This window comes from Stegastes partitus, unplaced genomic scaffold (genome assembly GCF_000690725.1).
Source record: "Stegastes partitus isolate 25-593 unplaced genomic scaffold, Stegastes_partitus-1.0.2 Scaffold10, whole genome shotgun sequence".
Taxonomy (NCBI): domain Eukaryota; kingdom Metazoa; phylum Chordata; class Actinopteri; family Pomacentridae; genus Stegastes; species Stegastes partitus.
The window spans coordinates 266498-285638 of record NW_007577741.1 but is presented as its reverse complement, the minus strand read 5'-3'; the positions used below and the strand labels follow the sequence as shown (position 1 = coordinate 285638).

At 44.4% G+C, this 19141-nt stretch overlaps 1 protein-coding gene across 1 annotated transcript in view; it reads left to right on the top strand.

Moving 5' to 3' along the window:
* Positions 1 to 19141, top strand: part of bsnb (bassoon (presynaptic cytomatrix protein) b) — a 60454-nt gene that overhangs the window by 6816 nt on the left and 34497 nt on the right. The window contains exons 2-3 of the mRNA XM_008285185.1: positions 1055 to 1445; positions 15369 to 16169. Coding sequence (XP_008283407.1) covers positions 1055 to 1445; positions 15369 to 16169 — 1192 coding nt within the window. The remainder of the gene's footprint in view (positions 1 to 1054; positions 1446 to 15368; positions 16170 to 19141) is intronic.

The window sequence follows — 19141 nt, the reverse complement described above, 5'->3', positions numbered from 1 at the left end:
ATATTAAAAAAATATACAGTCGTGACTCGATAATCCGACGATAAAATTAAAACCTTCCTTTATGTCGGATAGCAAGGCTGTCGGATTGTCAAGACGGAGGTCCAGATACAAGGAGGGCTTGATGCTGGAAGGCTCATTAGTTGTTAATTATTGTTCATAGTTGTTATAATAACTAGTAGGGCTGGTCCCAGTAGAACTTTCTGCTCTCTGGATATTCAGGCTCAATTAATGATGAATATCAGAATATTCGGTGCAGTTGGGGGACACTTCCACCCCGGAGAGCGCTCTGACGAGGTGGAAGTGTCCAGAACACACAGGCGGGACTTTGCTGCTGATGCCAGTTTAGGATGGCGGTCACACTTCTGTTTCCACTGTGGGCAGTGGGGGCAGCGCCACTCCCCCGCTGCCACCACAGCTGCTGCCACCATCCGTGTTTACTTCTGTAAACTCTGAGCACGCTCGCTGTGTGTGACGCCGTCGTGTCCTCTTCTGTACATGCGGGACACTTTTGGGTCGTATGAAGTTCACACAGCAGATCACATACAAGTCGCATTGAACTGGAAATGTGAACGAACTCACAAAAAAATCTGAACTGAGCATTAAGTCCTGTAGTCTGAACATATCGTCAGATAAAACGCCGTTATCCTGATTGGTAACATAAAATGTCATGTCAGAGTCAGAATCCAAGGCTGTCGCTATGTTAAGGCTGTTTTTAATAAGTTCCGTTAGTTTTTCCTACAAACCTGTCGGATAGCAAGGTTTAGGATTGTTAAGGGTCGGATCATCGAGTCACGACTGTACATCTTTTTTGTTCAGCTGCCCAATTTGAAACTGCTTTTCCTCCCAAGGATTTTCAGACTCCCTTTAAGACGTCTTTGTTGTGATATTAGAGAAGTATTTCCAGGCCCAGATGGCTCTTTGTTACCAACAGGGGTGCCAGAAAGTTACAGTACATCATAATTGATTGTTTTTCTGTAAAAAATCAGTCCTAATGACTCCTAATTTAGAACCCAAGTCTAATGTCCACCTGTGTTCTGTTTGCCTCCTCTGCCAGAGCGCCTCCGTCGGACCCGGGGCCGAAAGCAGGAGTCCAGAGCAGCCATGGGACCGGCGACAGGCTGGCCTCCCATGACACGCCTCAGCATGCTGCGCCACAGGGAGAGCAGGGCCAGGGTCACGTGGCCAGGAAGAGTCTGCAGGTGGATGTGGGTAGCAACAGGACTGGGAGGTCCCCTTCTGTGTCCCCGGACCGAGGCAGCGTCCCCACCTCCCCTTACTCTGTGCCTCAAATTGCACCTATGCCCAGCAGCAAACTGTGCCCTGTCTGCAAAACCACAGACCTGATGGGCACCGGGGACGACAAGCCCAACTTCAACACCTGCACACTGTGCCGCTCCATGGTGTGCAACCAGTGTGGCTTCAACCCCAATCCTCACCTCACGGAGGTAGGCCAAGACAGAAATAATTCCAGTCATGTCCCTTTTCTATTTTTGGGTTGTTTTCTTTCTGTTGTGTGGTCGTTCACCAGTCCACTACGTGATGATATAGGTGGTGTGATCTGAAGTCGGTCACGATGTCCTGGGCTGCCAACATGGTCAGCATCTGCCACAGTGCATCCACATGGAAAATCTAAAATACTGCAAAAATGGTTAAAAAAAAAAAGACACACAACAAAAAAACGCAGCTGTGTAATCGACTGCACAAATAGATTCGGAATGAACTCAGGCACACAACATTACAGACTGCCCAGAGGCTGAAGCCAACAGGAGCAAAGGGGTGACTGTTTGGTGTTGACTAACCAAGCACGTGGTTTTCAGAATGAAACATGTAATAAAATCTAAATGTTTTACAAAGCAGACAGAGATTTGACACAATGTCCTTTAGAAGCACTTGTTGTGTTGGTCTGCTTTAAACCAGGACCGGGCGCCTGTATGCCCTCAGGCTCTGTTTGGTGTAACCTTATTTCCCCCGTGTGGAGCCGCTTACATAAACATATATGAGTCACACATGCATATTGTATGTGTGGCGCATCACATGGGCCGCTCTTGATTCTGGCAGCTTTAAATTTTTCAAGCTTTGCCTTCCTCTCAGCTGCGCGTCACCTCTGCTTATTCATGACGTCCACAGAAAGGCAGCACGACGTCAGCGCAGGTCTTCTGTGTGGATGTATGACCAGCACCATCACAGGACGCAGGGTGTGAACATGCATTATTTAATGTCGATCAAAGTGCGTAATTCGGTTGGTGTAATTTTTCCTGCGTTAATTATTTCTCGTTGACATTTATGAGCAATGCTGGTGATGAGCATTGTTGTGGAGTTGGCTGTGACTGGCTCACCGGCTGGACCGCACCAGCTGAATGGGAGTCAAGATGTGAATTAGTTGCATGCTGGTCGAGAGCCATCGTGCGCCTTGATTGGTTAAGTGTTTAATAATCTGTTGGGCTCGTGAACTTTCATCTCCAAAGACCTGCTTATCACACACTTCTGCACCGAGGTGCACGCTAATAAATTAGTCACTTCCCATTAGTCATAATGAATCAGAGGCTCTTATCTAGAACAAACTCTACGTGCTTCACCTGCACACGCCGCATGCGATGCGTACTATCCATACATGCGGTTCATCCAGCCCGACTGACACTAACGAGTGAGTATCCAAGTCCTCCCCTCCCCCTGAAAAAAGCTTTTTGTAGCATCACTGAAAGCAGCACAACACATTTCCCCGTCATTCACAATCATTCATATGCATCTAAACACTCATCGCTGCTAACAGGTAGCTGAGAGAAGCCTATTGCCTTCATCCTAAAATAAATCACTTGCCTAATTTGAATTAGGCTATGCTTCGCTGTTGCTGTGAGTCAAACGTGGCTGTGTCATCTGTCACAAAGTTTCACATCAACTCCAGTGAGTCATGTTGCAAATTGTGGCCAAGATGCAATGTCAGTTAAGCCGGCCTACGGGCTACGAGAGCAACTGTAGGCAGAATAAGTACCAGGATGGAGGGAGTAAATGTTTAGCTTTTGAACCATAAATGTGGATGTACTGGCTAATGGCTGTGTGTGAGCTTGAGTGCATGCATGCATGAGCGCATATTTGTGTGCATGAGATGGGAGACTGCAAAAGTTCGGGAGTGGGGAGGGGAGAAGGAAGCCGTGGGAGATGGAAGCACAAGAAAGAGAAAATGCGTGGAGCAAAGTGGAGACAGACAGTAGAGAATAGATCATGGCAGGGAGTGGAGGAGAGCATGGCAGTAAAGAGAACAGCGGAGGTGGGTACTTTTCAGCTCAGCCTTGGTGAGCTTGTCAGATGCTGACAGGGAGAGAGACATTGGAGGGAAAACGCTCAGCCTCCGGAGACCTGAAGATTTACCCCCCTAACCTACTTAGCATGGATTGGGCTTCTGCCTCACTGCAGCACATCTGAAACAGCCGTATCACCCATCAGCAAAACTGATGACGGCCACGTTGTTGCCGATCAAAGCGATGATAGCGCCGAGGATGATGATGACTGGAATTACGATTACAGTGACTGGTCAGGAGGAGAAGAGGCCATACTGAGGAGGGAAAAGTTCCTCCTGCTGCCCTTTTGCTGCTCAAGAATTAAACATTTGTAATGAAAATGAGATTTAGGATTTAATCGCGGTAGACATCCTAAAATCCTAGAAATAGTTTGCACAGTTTAGAATAACGAGTCTTTCCTAGGATTATAATCCCTCATTTGTACATTTGGTGTTTTGGCATTTTGTCATGAAAACATTTATCAGAGATCACATCCTGCTTCGTGAGAGATGCGTTTCTGTTTGCAAAAACTTCACAGACACTGATTGAATGTCTCCAATTACAATACGATGTGTTGCCGAAGAGGAGTTCCCCTCAAATTACAGAAAGGTGGCAGCGCTGGTTAAAGTCTCCATGACTCCGTGTTTGGATGGTTTAGATTTTGTTTATTCACCCCAAAGACTCGAACAGCGCGTACTGTCTTACTGGTGTTGGTTCTCATGAAGACAATCCTCGTTCATGTGTTTGAGGGATGAGAATAACTGCTAAACTACGAGTCAGAGTTAAACAACCTGGCGATGGCAAAGCGATTTAGATGTAAACAGCGAGCGATAAATGGATGTCACACGCCGCAGCCTGTTACAGGGCTGTCAGTCAGGCTGAGGAGCTTTATTTAGAGATGTAGGCTGAGAATTGAGACGCGCAACCAACACGGGCGCTCGTATGTACGACTTGATCATCCGGTGACGTGGAGAACACCCCGAATTAAGAGAAAAATATTTTGCCATTTGAAAAAAATAGTTGTGAAGATTAAGCAAGAGAGAAGGAGGAATCCTGGCAGCCGGAGAAACGAGGCAGTCTAAAGACAGACTTTAAACAACGCAGAACAAGAGCACAGAGAGGTAGTGAAAATACCACAGACATGCTCCCCCGACAGTGTTCTCCCACCATCATAGAGGGGAACATCTGCTTTATAATTGGTCCAATTTCTATTTATAGACGCTACCCTCCTTCTGTCTGCAGCGATGGCCCGGTCCTGAGAAGCCACAGCTGAAAGATAGAGAGAGAGAGAGAGAGAGAGAGAGTGGTGTGAAAAAGCTGTGTGATAGCAGGAGGAGACAGAACGGAAAAGAAAAGCATCATCATGAATTAGCCATAATAGCCGGAGTGTTCAGTCTAACGCCATGCAGCTCTGCTTTAACTCAGCTCCTGGAAAAAAAAAAAAAAACACAATTCGTAGAAACAAATCAAAACATAATTCTACTTTTGGAAACCTTCTCAATGCCAAGTTGGGTTGCCTCGCCGCGGTGAGGGCGTCAGCGTTGCTAAAACACTCTGGAGATGGATCTAAAACACTCTTTGAACAAGTCATGAAATGATGACTTTTTAATGTCTTTGTTTGAAGGATGCCTCCGAGGTGCTTCTTTGTCTTTCAACCAACAATCCCACAAGCCGAGGAACAGTTTTAACAAATGCTCCCACACAGAGACACTCCATATATCTCCTCCTCCCTGTTCAGAATACATCAGGTAGGTGGCCACAGCTGACAGTTGCACAAGATAGATTTAGCAACAAGCCGCATCACTTTGGACCGCAGAATACAGGATTTCTTCATTTTGTAATTTTCAAAAAGACAAAAGGCTGCACTAATTAGTACATTAGCAGGAGATTCTGTGACTTGTTTGTTAACCCTCTGAGCTCCGAGCTTTTACTTTCCGTGGGCTCATTTTTCAAGTCCTGCACCCTTTAAAAACAGCACAACCATGGCTGGTGGTAGAGAGAACAAAATGTCTTTGTGCAGTGTGACACAGTTATGCCATGAATTATAAAAAGCAGAGGGAATAAAATGAAAGCTGCATTTCTGGATTTATTTTACAAAAGTCTAAAACCAAACCTGCAGTTTGGAAAACCGGATGAGTCCAGATCGACGTTTTACTACTTATATTTAATTTTTTCCTTTCTTGTCTCCTTTCTGCATTTCAGCTGAAAAGTTTCTTAATTTTTGTGACGTGACTGTTGGACGCAGCTGAATCATGAATGGCTTCATTGTCATGCCAAGAAGTCTAGAAATTTTATTTTATTTTTATTATTTTTTTTTTACAGAATCTGGCCGGTGTACTTTTCCTCGTCATGAACTATCACGATGTGGATTTGGTTGGGATTTCCAGTGGAGCACACATGATTAGCTCAAGAACCACTGGAAAGTTGACAATCTGATGAGTCTTCTTGTTGTTTTGTGCAATTGTGGTGATTTCTTTCAGAGATAACATGGGTCTGAAATCCTTCTGGCAGGTTTTGGGATTCAGAGAGTTAAAGAGGTCACTCAAACTGACAAATCCACAGATTTAACCCTTGCAGTTCCTGAGGACTCTACAGAGCATTTTAACATCTTTCATTTTAACTCAGTCCCACTTCATCTATTATCATCCATTATCTATACACCGCCTAATCCTCACTAGGGTGGTGGGGGGCTGGAGTCTATCCCAGCTGACTCAGGGTGAAGGCAGGTTCACCTGGACAGGTAACCAGTCTATCACAGGGCTACACTTAGAGACAGACAACCAAGCACACTCACATTCACACATACGGACAATTTAGAATCACCAATTAACCTCAGCATGTTTGTGGGAGGAAGCCGGAGAACCTGGAGAGAACCCACGCTGCACGGGGAGAACATGGAGACTCCACGCAGAAAGATCCCAGGCATCCTAACTATTAAAAAAAAATAGTAAAATAAAATAGATATATAAAAAATAGCAGTTGTTTTTAGCTGCGACCAGCAGCTATTCTGAGTCATTCTGGTGGTCAGTTAGTCAGATGATGCTCCAGCTCCCTCCTCCTGCAAAAGCTGCACATGTACAACTGTTGGATGCAGACTTATCGTAAATCACCAAGTTTCTCAGTCAGACAGGACTGTTTTAACTGTTTTAACTCACTAAAATGCAGCCCAGGTTCCAATCCCAAGGCCGAAAATTGATTTTCGCAAGCAGCAGCACCAACCTGGGAGAACAAGCTGTCTATAGTGCCATAAGTAAACATTCTGTTATTTTTTCAAAGTGTACTTGAAGGCAACTTTGTAGGTTGTGAGTGTCTTAGGTAGAGTTTTCATCTTAGTTGGAGTCTCAACTTGTGATTACTTCTAAACTTTTCTAAAGTGTGCTTCAGTACCTCCACCTCAGAGCTCCTCCAGCTGCTCCAGTGTCTGTGCTGCTTCTACACGTGACCACAGTTTGAATCCAACATCGGTTTGATTTTTCTTCTGTGAAGGACACATAATAGTTTGATGAAAAATAAATCAAATAAATGTAAAGTGATGCAGTCATATCAGTGAAGGATAAGTCCATTATACCTCGGGGGAGTCGGAGCGTGGTTCCTAATCCCCTCAAATTAATTCAAATGTTTAGCATCAGACATTTCTAATCCCCCTCTAACTTTGCATTATGTGGCACAAGAGATTCAATGGCAAAGCAGGAGACAATGAGATCGTTTTACACTTCATACATCTGTGTACAATATGAGTGATCTGTGACAAATGTCATGCAAAAACATCAGGATGGGATTTATTGAGATTTTGTCTTCAGAAAAATGTCGAATGTTTTGTATATGGAGAAGCTGTTTTAGTTCAGCTCTTCACGTTTGAGGGAAGTTTTCACTTTTTTCAAGGTCAGATAGTAGATCAAACGTGATCTCTGCTTTTCCAACACATTCTCTTCCTATTATTTACATCAGTTTCCCAGAAGCTGACAGTCTCTCTGCAGTTTTCTGTCTGGTGAATAATTTTCAGCTGGGAGATGCTAAATTAAATGAATGAAAAAATATTCAGAAATCAAATGTGATAGGTTTGTTTACGAGTCAAGCTACTATTCATCAAAGGGTTTTGCGGGAAAACGATGAAACTGTAATTATTTTGAGGACCAAATGAGCCATACAGTTTCACTCCTAGTTTCTCACAAACAAGACGGTGGAGCTGCCGACGTGTCTTTTGGTGAGTTATTAACGCTGGCATGCATTGAACAACATGTAGGGTAACGAATTTAGTGCAATCTCATCTATGTACAACATGAAGCAACGTATGGCAATTTACAAACAGTTGGATCGTTTAAATCTTACTTCTGAGATGACACCTAATGTTTTAGAAATTACATTTATAGGTTATTTTAACAAGCAGGCTTATTATAGTGTAATAATGCATCTTTAATTACCACCTTCTATCCTATTTACTGCAAATCCTCTCATAAAAATGTAAGACAAGGAGCTTCTTGCTGAATATATATGTTCAACCCTCTAAACGGAAGGCCGACTGTTTTCCAACGCGGTGCTTCAGGATGTCATCACAGACTGGGGCTTTAAGTGGACAAACACTGGGAACTGGGTCAGCAATCCAGCTGAGACACTACATGCTCAATTTTGCATATACCAAAATATTTTGCTATGAGAACTGCCAGAAACTAAATCTGGGACACTGGTTTAATTATTACCCCGTAACTCACCGCATTTAAAGTCTCCATCTTCACTATAGTCGTTTGTTGTCTCCAGCGAGGGGGTAACGCAGACCGTCGGTGTGTGGAAGAATCTCATGAGCGCCATTAGTGCGTTTTTGCTAACATGGCTTCTGGAGTGCCGTTAAACAGAACGGACACGCTGAACGCTCAGCATCATGGCGACAAATCTGTGGCTTTCTTTACACTTCTGAGTCAGATATGCTTACGTCGTCGCCCTCCCTTTCTATTGTTTATCAATCTACCAACAAGTAGGACCGCACTATGCACCCATCTTATTTTTTCCATGTCATTTGCACATTTCTGTGACTCTCTATAATCTGTGTTGATGCACATTGTTATTTTGTCATCCAACAAAAGCTTCACGTTACAATAACACACTCAAGTACCACAATGGCACAAAAGCTCAAACACTACAGCTGACTGGAGTCTCTAAGACGCAGACACAGTCTCCGAAGAACCGAATATTAAAAGCTTCACAACAGACGCAGCAGCGAAGCTTTTGCAGGATTATGGTATTTCACTGCATTACAGTGCACATATGTTTATGACGCTGTGCTCATCTCCTCTACTGTAGATCAAATTTTAATGTTATGCACTCTGCACTACTTTCCTGCATCCTCAGTAGCACCAGAACTCCCCGCTGAGCCCGACGCTGCACCAGCACACCTGGTGAGAGACATTCAATAAGCAGCATGAAGAGAAGTGTAGCCATGATTTCCCACAACTGCTCGTAATTTTGATTGGTCCTTGTTTTTATGAACTTCGGTCTTTGCTTGGCAACATTTAGGAGTGAAGCTGATGTGCTTTGCTGTGATTGCTCTCGTGTAGTTGTTTGTAGAGCTGCTGTGAGTTAAGCAGAGGCAGAGACACAAATTGACAGAGAGAGAGAGTGAGCGGGAGGCATCGGGAGGAATTTCAATGTCTTTGGCCCAATTTGCCAGGAATTGATAAACCGCTGCATTCCAAGCATCCTGATCCCCGAACTGCAGTGCTCAGCTGCTGTACGTACTGCATGGTGCTACCGCATTGTGCTCCCCGAGTCTTTCTTCATCTGCATCTTTTTTGTCAGCTCAAGTTTGATTCCGTCTCCGAGCGCGTTCGTTACCCGGCTTTTCCGGGGGAATGATGGACTGCGTGATGTCTCCAGCTTGTCAACAAATGCACGGAGAGGGAAAAAGCGGGAAACTTTGCGCACCTGTGTGATGTGTGCAGCGTTACATCTTCTAACGGGTGTGTGTGAGTGTGTCCCTGTTGCCGGCAGTCCCGAGCTGAAATATTTCTCTACTTTTTACACTTTCAGGAGCATTTTGGGTCTTGGGAGTGTTGTTCAGGTCAATGCTCCACAAATACGCAAATCAATTATTTAAAGGCACAATTTTGATTAAAATATGAACAAAACATGAGCTTGGCGCCTGCTGTTAATTTGCTGTAACAGATACAGTCCAAATTTGCAAGTAATTGGTAGTATTTTTTTGTTTTTTAGGTGTGAAATTAAATCGCAGTGCCGAGCCTTAGCGTCAGTCAGAGTAGGTTCATCTCAGTGACGTAATGCCAAAATTGCAAGAGCCGAAAAGTACCGGGACACTTGACTACGAATGTTTTTCAGCCAGCTGTGTATCATTTCAGTGTCAGCGCTCAGACGCACGGCTCAGATTGACTGAGAGTCGAGGATTGCCGTTTAAGTGTCAATTTGAGGAGCGAAGCGGCGACCTTGCGAGTAAAGCAGATGATGGCAAGGCTCAAGAAAAGCAAAAAAAAAATGTTTCGCAGACATATCAAAGGTAACTGGTTTGTTAAAGGGAACAGCTTCTGAGGAACAGGTGCTCAAAGGCAAACCAGGAAATAAGGTAACAGAGTGTTGTGGACGAGCGGAAAAGAAGAACGCTCTCGGGAACTTTCCCTGTTAGTGATCCGAAGCAGACTTTGTGACTGCGAGCTCCGAGGCCGAGGGTTAGCAGGATTTGATTAATCGTTTAGTTGAGTGACAGAAAATTAGGCTGCATCTGAAAAATCAATAAATCACGTAATTTATTTAGTGAGCTGTCTAGTCAAATTTGACTTGTCTTGGGTGACAGTAAACTGAATATCTTGGGTTTGAATGTTGAACAAAAGAAGTCTGGATCGCAAACATGACCCTTACGATATTTTATTTCCAGTACTCTCTGACATTAGACAGACCAAACTATAAGCCGATTAATTGAGGGAAAGAAATTGGCAACTAAAATGATTAAAAAGAAGAATTAATTGCAGCACTAGTGGATATGGCTCTAACATCATACCCAAATCAGTGTAAAATTTAAAATGTAAATATGTGTGTGTGTTGCCAAGGAGGCTTTGCTCTCATTATTTGATCCACATCCAACTCTCTGTAGGTCTTTGCTGCTAAAAGGTTCTATTTCTGGCAGCAAGTTGTTCTTGACGAAGCCATAGTGCTCGAGCATCCTGTTGGCAGGCGCCGAGGTCCCGCCTCATGACCTTTGACGTGCGTCATACCGCCGCACATGCAAATGCACGTCTAGAAAGCCAACGCAGGAAGTGGATCCTTGAATGAAATGACGAGAGCCATCAAAGACGTGCAGGTGATGACGGAGACGGGAGAAGAAAGTCAGAGCGGGCGACGCGCTGCGAGACGTGCAGATAAGAAGACCAAATAAAGACGAGTAAAGGAGAACAAGATGGAGGGCTGCAACAGAGAAGTGATAGAGAAGCGGGGCAGGAGGCAGAGTGTGCAGTGCGCTTGTTTTTTGCTGATACAGATCAGATTTCATAAAGATCCACATGATTGCCTCATAACAAGGGGGACGCAGAGAGGAATGAGATGGAGAGATGAGGCGGAGGCGAGCAGAGACATGGAGAAATTGATAAATAGCTGCTTGCCCTCCCCGCAGCTGCTTTCTTTGTTTTTCCGGTTAGTTATTCCCCAGAGGGCTTAATATGATTATCCTAAGTGTAATTTGGAAAGAAAAAAAAAATATCAAGGGCATTAATAATGATGGAAAGAGTAGTTCTCACTCCAGCCTCTGATTGGGTGCCTTGTGTTGCTCCGGTGTTGGACTTTTTTCTCCGTCCACATTACTCCGACTGTCCCCAGGGTTCACCACTGCTTCGCCACTGCTTCTCAGTTTCCCTGATTGACAGCGAAAACCATGGCCTCATCACTTCTTATACTAGGGATTGGCAGGGGGCCAGGCACCAGGCTAAGATGCTACTGAGCCAGTGACTTACACTCTGTCTACGCTGACTAACTGAATGACTGACTTAGAGACAGACTGAGAAACACAGTGGGGCAGGTGGAGTGGTTGGCAAACACTTGAAAGCTCTCAACAATGCAGTTCGTGCAAAAAGACCCAATAAAATTAAATTAGTTATATCATCACTGCATTGTATTACCCTGACATCAACCTTACCGCTGACCGCACCCAGAACCAGTTTGGTTGTGTTCGGGTGTGGTCGTGAGAGTCCCAGCTGCACTTGTAACTTCACCCAGCAGTCACGTTGTCTGTAACTTCACTCATATACAGCCACAGAGAGGTGAGAAGTTAAACCATCATCCATCATCATCCATTTGCAGTGAACCTGGAAGCAGCGGTCGTGGTTGCTGGGAGCGGTTAATGTTCTTCATAATGACTGAAGCTGCCCCATTAAACAACCTGCAACCGTCTGTCAGTAGCCGTGTAGTTATTGAGCTGTTAAGGACAAGAACCAAGGAAACGGCTGACGGGTTGCGAACCGATTTTGGTGGCGCCACTTGTAATTGCAGGTTCACATGAGGCCCATCAGGCCTGAAAGTTTTTCCCCTGTGTAATAACTTAGAAACGAACAGCCGTGAAAGGATGTCTCTAATTTCATTTGGCTGTTAAACACCCAGAAACAACTCTCGCATTGTTTCCATTAAGTCTGATAAAAACTGGAGAACAAGCAGCAAGACTTTGGGGCTAAAGGTACCAAAAGGTTGCAGTTCTTCAAATGGCCACTTGGGGCTGACTCCGAAAGCAAGTCCATCCCGAAAGACCCCCATGTTAAAATGTCCAACTTTACAGCAGAAATGAATTTAAAACAAGAAGCAGTCTTGGTCTCTGTAGCTAGTTTTCCTATTATGACACCTGCATGGAGTGTGAGTGCATCTATAACTCACCTATTTAAACAGTTTTAAGGCTTAATGTTATGTATAATTAAGGGTGTGTGTAGGAGCAGGTCAGCAGTTCTGTATTTGATGTCTTACGTTAATGTGGGTTGATTGTTAATTTTACCCATATAAGGTAGGAACCTTTCTGTCTAGGTAGGGTTTCCAACCAGAAGGGGACAAACCAGTTTCTGAGCACTGAGCAACACGCTGAAATGTAGTGATGTTGGTTTGAAATTTAGGAAGATTTGGATAACAAACAAAGACACTATGTGCATTGTAAAGCAATAGGAATATGACTTTAATTCATTAGACATCAGTAATGTAGCGCGTCAATTAGGTTTTACTGTTTGGATTCCCTTAAAGCATTGGCTTCACCTCTACAATGCTGGGGGCACTTTGAGTCACACATAGGGACCATCACAGGACAATCCATGGCCCAGAGATGTAAGCATGGCTCTCAAACTGCACCTGCACATGAATGATGACATGACGGGTTTATCCATCCCTCTATACAGGCTATGATCTCGAAGAACGTCAGCTGGACTGTATGTCTTTCATGTGTGTAGGGAGTCTGCACAATCTCTGTCAGCTCGGCCAGAGTCGGTCCCTGATGAACATGATTTCCCCGACTGGTTGATTGTTTCTGTATTTAGCCTGAGGACATGCTAGTACCGAAACATCGCTAATAAATCCATTACTGCAAGTTAGACAACGTGTGAGAATCTGTTTGAAACTGACTGCGTCTTCAAACAGAAGCAATTTTTCGAGAACATGACGCCACGACCATTAAAAATTCTGAACAGCTCAGCAAAGTCTGTGCTGTAACCTCACCTGATGGCGATGGGAGGGCATCCAGAGCACGTTGAGCACATTTCTACATCACTTCAACCAGAACGTCGACCACCGGGGGACGGAAAAAATTAGCCTTCTTCGAGACCTGAGAGTCGCTGGACATATTTAAATAGTGTATAATTATGAATGAATAATGAAGAACGAAATGACTTTGCAGACTGATTATCAGGCTACTGCAAAACGACATGACATCAGCCGAGGTTAACTTGGAGTTTGTGGTTTAACTAAAAAAATCACAGTACAGCAGTGAGTCAGTGGTTTGCAGTATGTGGAGCAATACTACACTTTAGGTCCAGTGACTCACAGTATTGTAGCTAAAATCTGAAGTGACAACCTGCCTACTGGCTTATATAAAACATCTTGATCTGTATTTACCACGTAATTGATGTTACACATTTATTACATTTGGATAATTATCAGCATTTTATCTGCATGCATTTACAATTACTAGAGCCAACTTTACAGTCATCATAAAGTTTTGGTCATATATGTGCAGTCAAACTTTGCTGCTGCTGGTGGTTGACATTTCTGAAAAGAATATTCAAAAGTCACAGGATTACAGTAAGCACATAAGCTGTGTGATTCTGCATATGGTGCACATGTCAGAGTGTGCACATGCTGTTTGTGTGCTTGCGTTTGAATCTTCCGTGGCCGCAGGTTTGCAGAGACATTCGATTCCCCAGTGAGGACGTTTTCCTGTGTTTCCAGTCATCATTTTAGCAGTTAAATCCTACGAGCTGAAGTCGAACTAAAAATCTTTATGAATCCACCGTCACAGGCTTAAATAGGAATTCTGGGGCCTTCCAACCTCACTCTTTCTGTCCCAGACCTCCAGCCGAGCCCCAACCCTCACGCAACCTTTCCCTGACTGCATTTATAATGCATTAAGGCATTGTGCAATGACCACGATTCCAAGAAAGCTACAATAGTGCAGCAGCTGTCGAAGCACCGGGATGCCAATTACCACGTATGGCCATGTGCCATCTCTAGCGCCTCTTTCTGACTTTCACCTTCTTGTGTGCTTATACGGAGCAGAAAGGGAACAAGAAAGAAAACAGGATAGGCAGAAACATAAAGGAAATGGCTACAGCGGGAGAAACAGGGAGATTGGTGGGAGGATTTTAATGAGGAAGGGAACATGTTGTGTAATGAGAGAGACTGTAAGAGAAAGCAAAACGGCAGGAGACACACAGAAAAGACATGAGGGAAGATTACAAAATCGGGGGCAGCCATGATTTATTGAAATTGTCCAGAGTTCACCCCATCTGTCACATTTATTTCCCACACGTTTGAAGATCGGTAAATGATGTTTACCAATAAATGCCCGTGCGGAGGCATGGGGATGCTTAAATCCTTCCTCAATGAGATATTTTACATCATTCACAATCATTATTTCATTCAATCATTTTCCACACACAATTTTTTTTTTCCTATTCAGAGCAGGCTGGAGGCTACCCCAGCAAGCATGGGATGAGTGGAAGGCAGCCAGTCTGTCATATAAACAGATCAACACACTTGTTCACATTCACACCCATAGCTGAGTTTTTAGTGCATCTTGCTTGGATATCTTTGGACAGTGAAGAGAAAGTGGAGCATCCAGTAGAGACCCAGGGGAACCCGGGGAGAAGATACAAACACCCTGCCAGAGGAGCTGTTTTCAGGATAGCTTCACTTCTGATTTTAATAGTTCACCCATATTTTAATATGATGTGCAATAGCCCTGTGAGCTGAACCTACCAGAAATAAGCTCATTAGCCTTTGTTGTTGAGAGTTTGCATAAAATATTGATACCACTCTTGTGTCTGCAGTAAACATAAAGCTAATGTGAACTGTTGGTGTGTTATACAGAATGAAAGTAGGGTGACTGTGGCTCAGATGGTGGAGTGGGTTGTCTATTGATCGGAAGGTTGGTGGTTTGATCCCCCAGAACCTTCATGTGCTGAAGCGTGTCGGGTCAACACGCTGAACCCCAGGTTTCTCCTAATAGCAGGCAGCCATTATAAAGTTCCTTCTAGACTCCAGCTAAGGTTAAAAGACACCATATAAGTTACTGTTTATTAAAATCAAGAGGAGCAGCAAGCCTTTGTCTATCAGATGCTGCCTCTTATTTGTATCGACCAACCAGAACCTGTACAACTTACCAATTCATGCGTTTTTTTTTTTTAATCCGTGCAAAAATCCAAATGTCTAAAGGACAAGTTTAAACAGGGGCGTCCTAGATGTGTTAGGTTATTTCAATACCAGTCACTGTAAACAACATGACGACATAGTGTTCTTTTGTTAACACTTGCATTAGCGTGAATTGCCCAATATGTCAAACTACTCCTTTAATCTTCATTTATGTACTGAGTGCTGCAGCTTATTGTCATTGTTTCTTCTTTCTGTCCTCTTCAGGTACAAGAGTGGTTATGCCTGAACTGTCAGATGCAGAGAGCTCTGGGGATGGACATGACCACACCTCGCTCCAAGAGTCAGCAACAGATCCACTCTCCTTCTCATGCAACCAATCCAGAACTCAAACCTGAAGCTCCAGCTCCTGCACAGCCTGCACCCCAGACACTCCCCCCTCCTCAGACGCAACCTCCAGCACAGGTCCATCCGGCGCCTGGTCCCCCCAAACAAGCTGGTCCAGCTGGCCCAGGTCAGCAACCGGTAAAGCGGCTTCCAGGGGCAGTGCCTCTTCCTGGGATGGCCAAGGCCCCCTCCCAACCTGATCTGTCCCGCAACTCTCCTGCCCACCATCCCCAGCCCCCCCGCCAGGACCAGACTCGCAGCGCAGGGAGCTCCCCTTCACGACAGCCTCCACCTCCAGAGCAGACTTTTGGGAAGTTGTTTGGCTTTGGTGCTTCGCTTCTTAACCAAGCCAGCACGCTCATATCTGAGACTACTCAACCCCAACAACAGCCCCCCAAACCGGCCCCCAAACCAGGAGGACCTCCTGGTCCTGGACCTGGGGCAGGTAAACCCTCAGGACCTCAGCCTGCACAACAGGGGCCTCGAGCCCCTGCTGAGCATCAGCAGCAGCAACAACACGCTCCCCCGGACTCCTCAAAACCAAAAGTCTGTTGTCCTCTCTGTAAGACAAGCCTGAACGTAGGCAACACAGCAGAACAACCCAACTACAACACCTGCACACAATGCCACTCCCAAGTGTGCAACATGTGTGGATTCAATCCCACCCCTCACCTCGTCGAGGTAAGATTTCAATTTGATTTCTTTGGCTTTCAACTGTGTGCAAAAAAGCGTCAGCTGCCCTGCACTGGCTTTCAGACCATGGATTCGCTAAATTAAATGATTTATTGACATATTTCTGTGAAAAATGCTGTGTCACGCTGCAGTTGAATGGGTTTTGTTGTTATCCATTTGTGGCTGCCTGGTCTTGGAGTGAATAGCTGCATTTTTACAAAGGATTCCTGTGTGCATGAATCAGGTATTTGGCTTCAGGTGCTGTCAAATGGCCAGCAATCGCCTCCATTTAGTCCGTCTCTGAGGTTCTTCACGATCCCCATGATGCTGTATTCTATTGTTTCTTAGTGTTTTTTAAGAATGCTCCATCATTTTTCACACTCACTCTTTAACAGAGAGGGATTAGCACATCACTACGAATACTAACAGTTGTTTCAAAAGTGTTTAAGGCAAAGAGAGTTCCTGCAGAAGAATAATTGATATTAGGATTTTCAGCAGCATCTTCTGCACACAATGCTTTATGTAAGCCTGTGAGCTTCTTCTCTCTTCTCCTGCCTTTCTCTCTCAGTGTTTCTTAGTCAGGACATGCTCTGTTCTGCTCTGTCAGGGCCTTTCATGTAGTTAGCCGAGTGAAGTCCAAGCTGTGACTCACCTCATCAGTGACTGTTCTGGAGCGGCACAGAAATATATTACCAATCTACAGGAAACAGAGCCTAATCAAGTTCAATTTAATGGATAATTTTAGTATTGATTAGTCACATCCCGGGGTCAGCTGAGGGTATAGTCTTCCTTTAAGTGCCCCTTGTGTCACGGTGGAAATCCACTTGGTAAGAACAGAGACTTGGAATAGCTTCCAGAGGCAGGCAATAACAGAGTTTAATTATGCAAATCAAGTCCAATTGAATGATAGCAGTAATAACAGGCTTGCTGCAGAGCTCTGGCTTTTTATGGGCGAGTCTTGTCTTCCCAGGCATCTGGTTGTCACAGGCACTAGCACAGGCCATTCATAGATCGCTATGGAAACAGAGAGATAATTTGTTTGTCAGCCGTCCCTTTCATGCTTGGCCGCTGAGATGCTGAGAGCCTACAAAAACTTTCAGACTGCTGTTGCTCTGTTTTCATGAGAGACTCAGTTATTAGGTGTGCTGTGTTTCTGCTCTGCTGGCTCCAGCCTGCAACTCAATCTAGCATAAGGTGCATTCTTTCCAAACCTGTGAACGGTTTTTGTTGTCATTCCATGTGAGCTGGCAGGTGGGTCGCTCTAGAGTGGGTGAGAACCATTTGGACATGGTGTGAGGCTTTGTACTTTGAATCTTGGTTGCTCAGCTTGATTTCCACAGCTTGTTTTTGCACATTCACCCTCCTCATGCTGTCCTAATCTCTCCAAACTTTTCTGCTTCTCTGCGTCTGCCTTTTCTTTGTACTTTCTTGCCTGTTGCTGACTTAATTATAATCGTCATCCCTCGTTTTCAAGGGTGTGAGGAGAAAGCTGTGTGAGTTAGGGATGCACTGATCCTGGTGCTGGGATCAGGTAATCACGTCTGATGCTCATGCACTCTACTCGTAGTAGCAAAACATAGCTAACACGGTGCGTCCACTTTGTGTTAACATGGCATTGGTTGCAAAATGTAGGCAATGGAGGAATGATTTGCAGTTGTTTTAAGCTATGCAATGACCAGAAATGTAAGGCGGGATGTAAGCTCTTCCTTGCTAAGCTGTCAAGAGGAAGCGTGACAAACAGCTCACTTCATTATAACTTATTATACATCTAAAGTCCCAACACAAAAGAGAGTTTGCTAATGCTAGCAGCAGGACAACAACCAACTTTGTAGCTGGACAAGTGAGAGAAGATGTTCAGAGAGGACAGTAAAAATAACAGAAGCTCCACAAGTTATATTGATGTTGACTAGCTAGCAATAATTTTTGAAATTATTCAAATACTTTTGTTGCCTCGGGTCTTTGCTGGAGACCAATAGATACCAAGGAGTCATCAAAGAAGCTGTCTAAAGCTGCATTTATGGTCTGTCTGACATCTTAGGTAATCGGTTTCCTTGACAGTAGATGTCTAACATTAACACCCACTTCATGGTGTGATTGGCCAGCTGGGTGGACGTGAGAGGATCTGGGCATCTTCATTCTCTTTTCAAATTTTACTCAACTATGTGAAGGACTTCTCATGTGTACAACTAAACTCTGCACCATCAGTGTCTCCCTTAAAGACCGCCTCTCGTCAATATTAAGTTGTTGTTTTTTAAATTTGGCAGCTTGTCCATATTGTGCTTTTAACACGCTGGAAGACACACGATGAGTGAAATAAGGAGTGGATGCCATAGCTGAGTGTTTCCACCTTGAAACTGCAGTGTGCAGATATTAGAAGTAAAGATTCAGACTTCTGGGGTTTCATTTATGCCAAACTGAAGGAACCGAGTCTGTCAAATTGTAGGGTGTGGCTTTGTGAGCAGTTTCTTCTTTGAGCGACTGAATTACTTTAATATTACCACCTATCACTGAACAGTGTAGGGTCGTTTTATAGTGAGTCCTATCCACATTGTAGAGGAAACAACTGTGCAGTTACATTTAAGTCATTTCAAGGCAGGAAAGAATTATTTTCATTTTTAAAAAAAATCTAAATAACTAATTTAAGACCTGGAGATGAGTTTTTAAAGGTTTAATCAATGACCGGAAAAGGACTTTTAGAGGGTGTCTGGAAATGTTCCTCGTTTGGGACATTCTTTGTATTTTTAAAGATATTGTGAGGGTTCAGTCTAGGAGGGATCCAAAAGTGCAACACAGGGTTGGGAGTGAAGAAAAGAGGGTTTTATTTGACAGCTTCAGGGAAGCAAGGGACACCTGGAAGCTCGTGAGGGTAGCCGAGTGAGGGAGGGAATTCCTGGGGAAGTTTCCACGAAGGACAACTGAGGTTCTGCTGCCGAAGCTGGGCTGGGGAGGTGACGATCCGTCGGGGGAGGTTCTGGCAATGA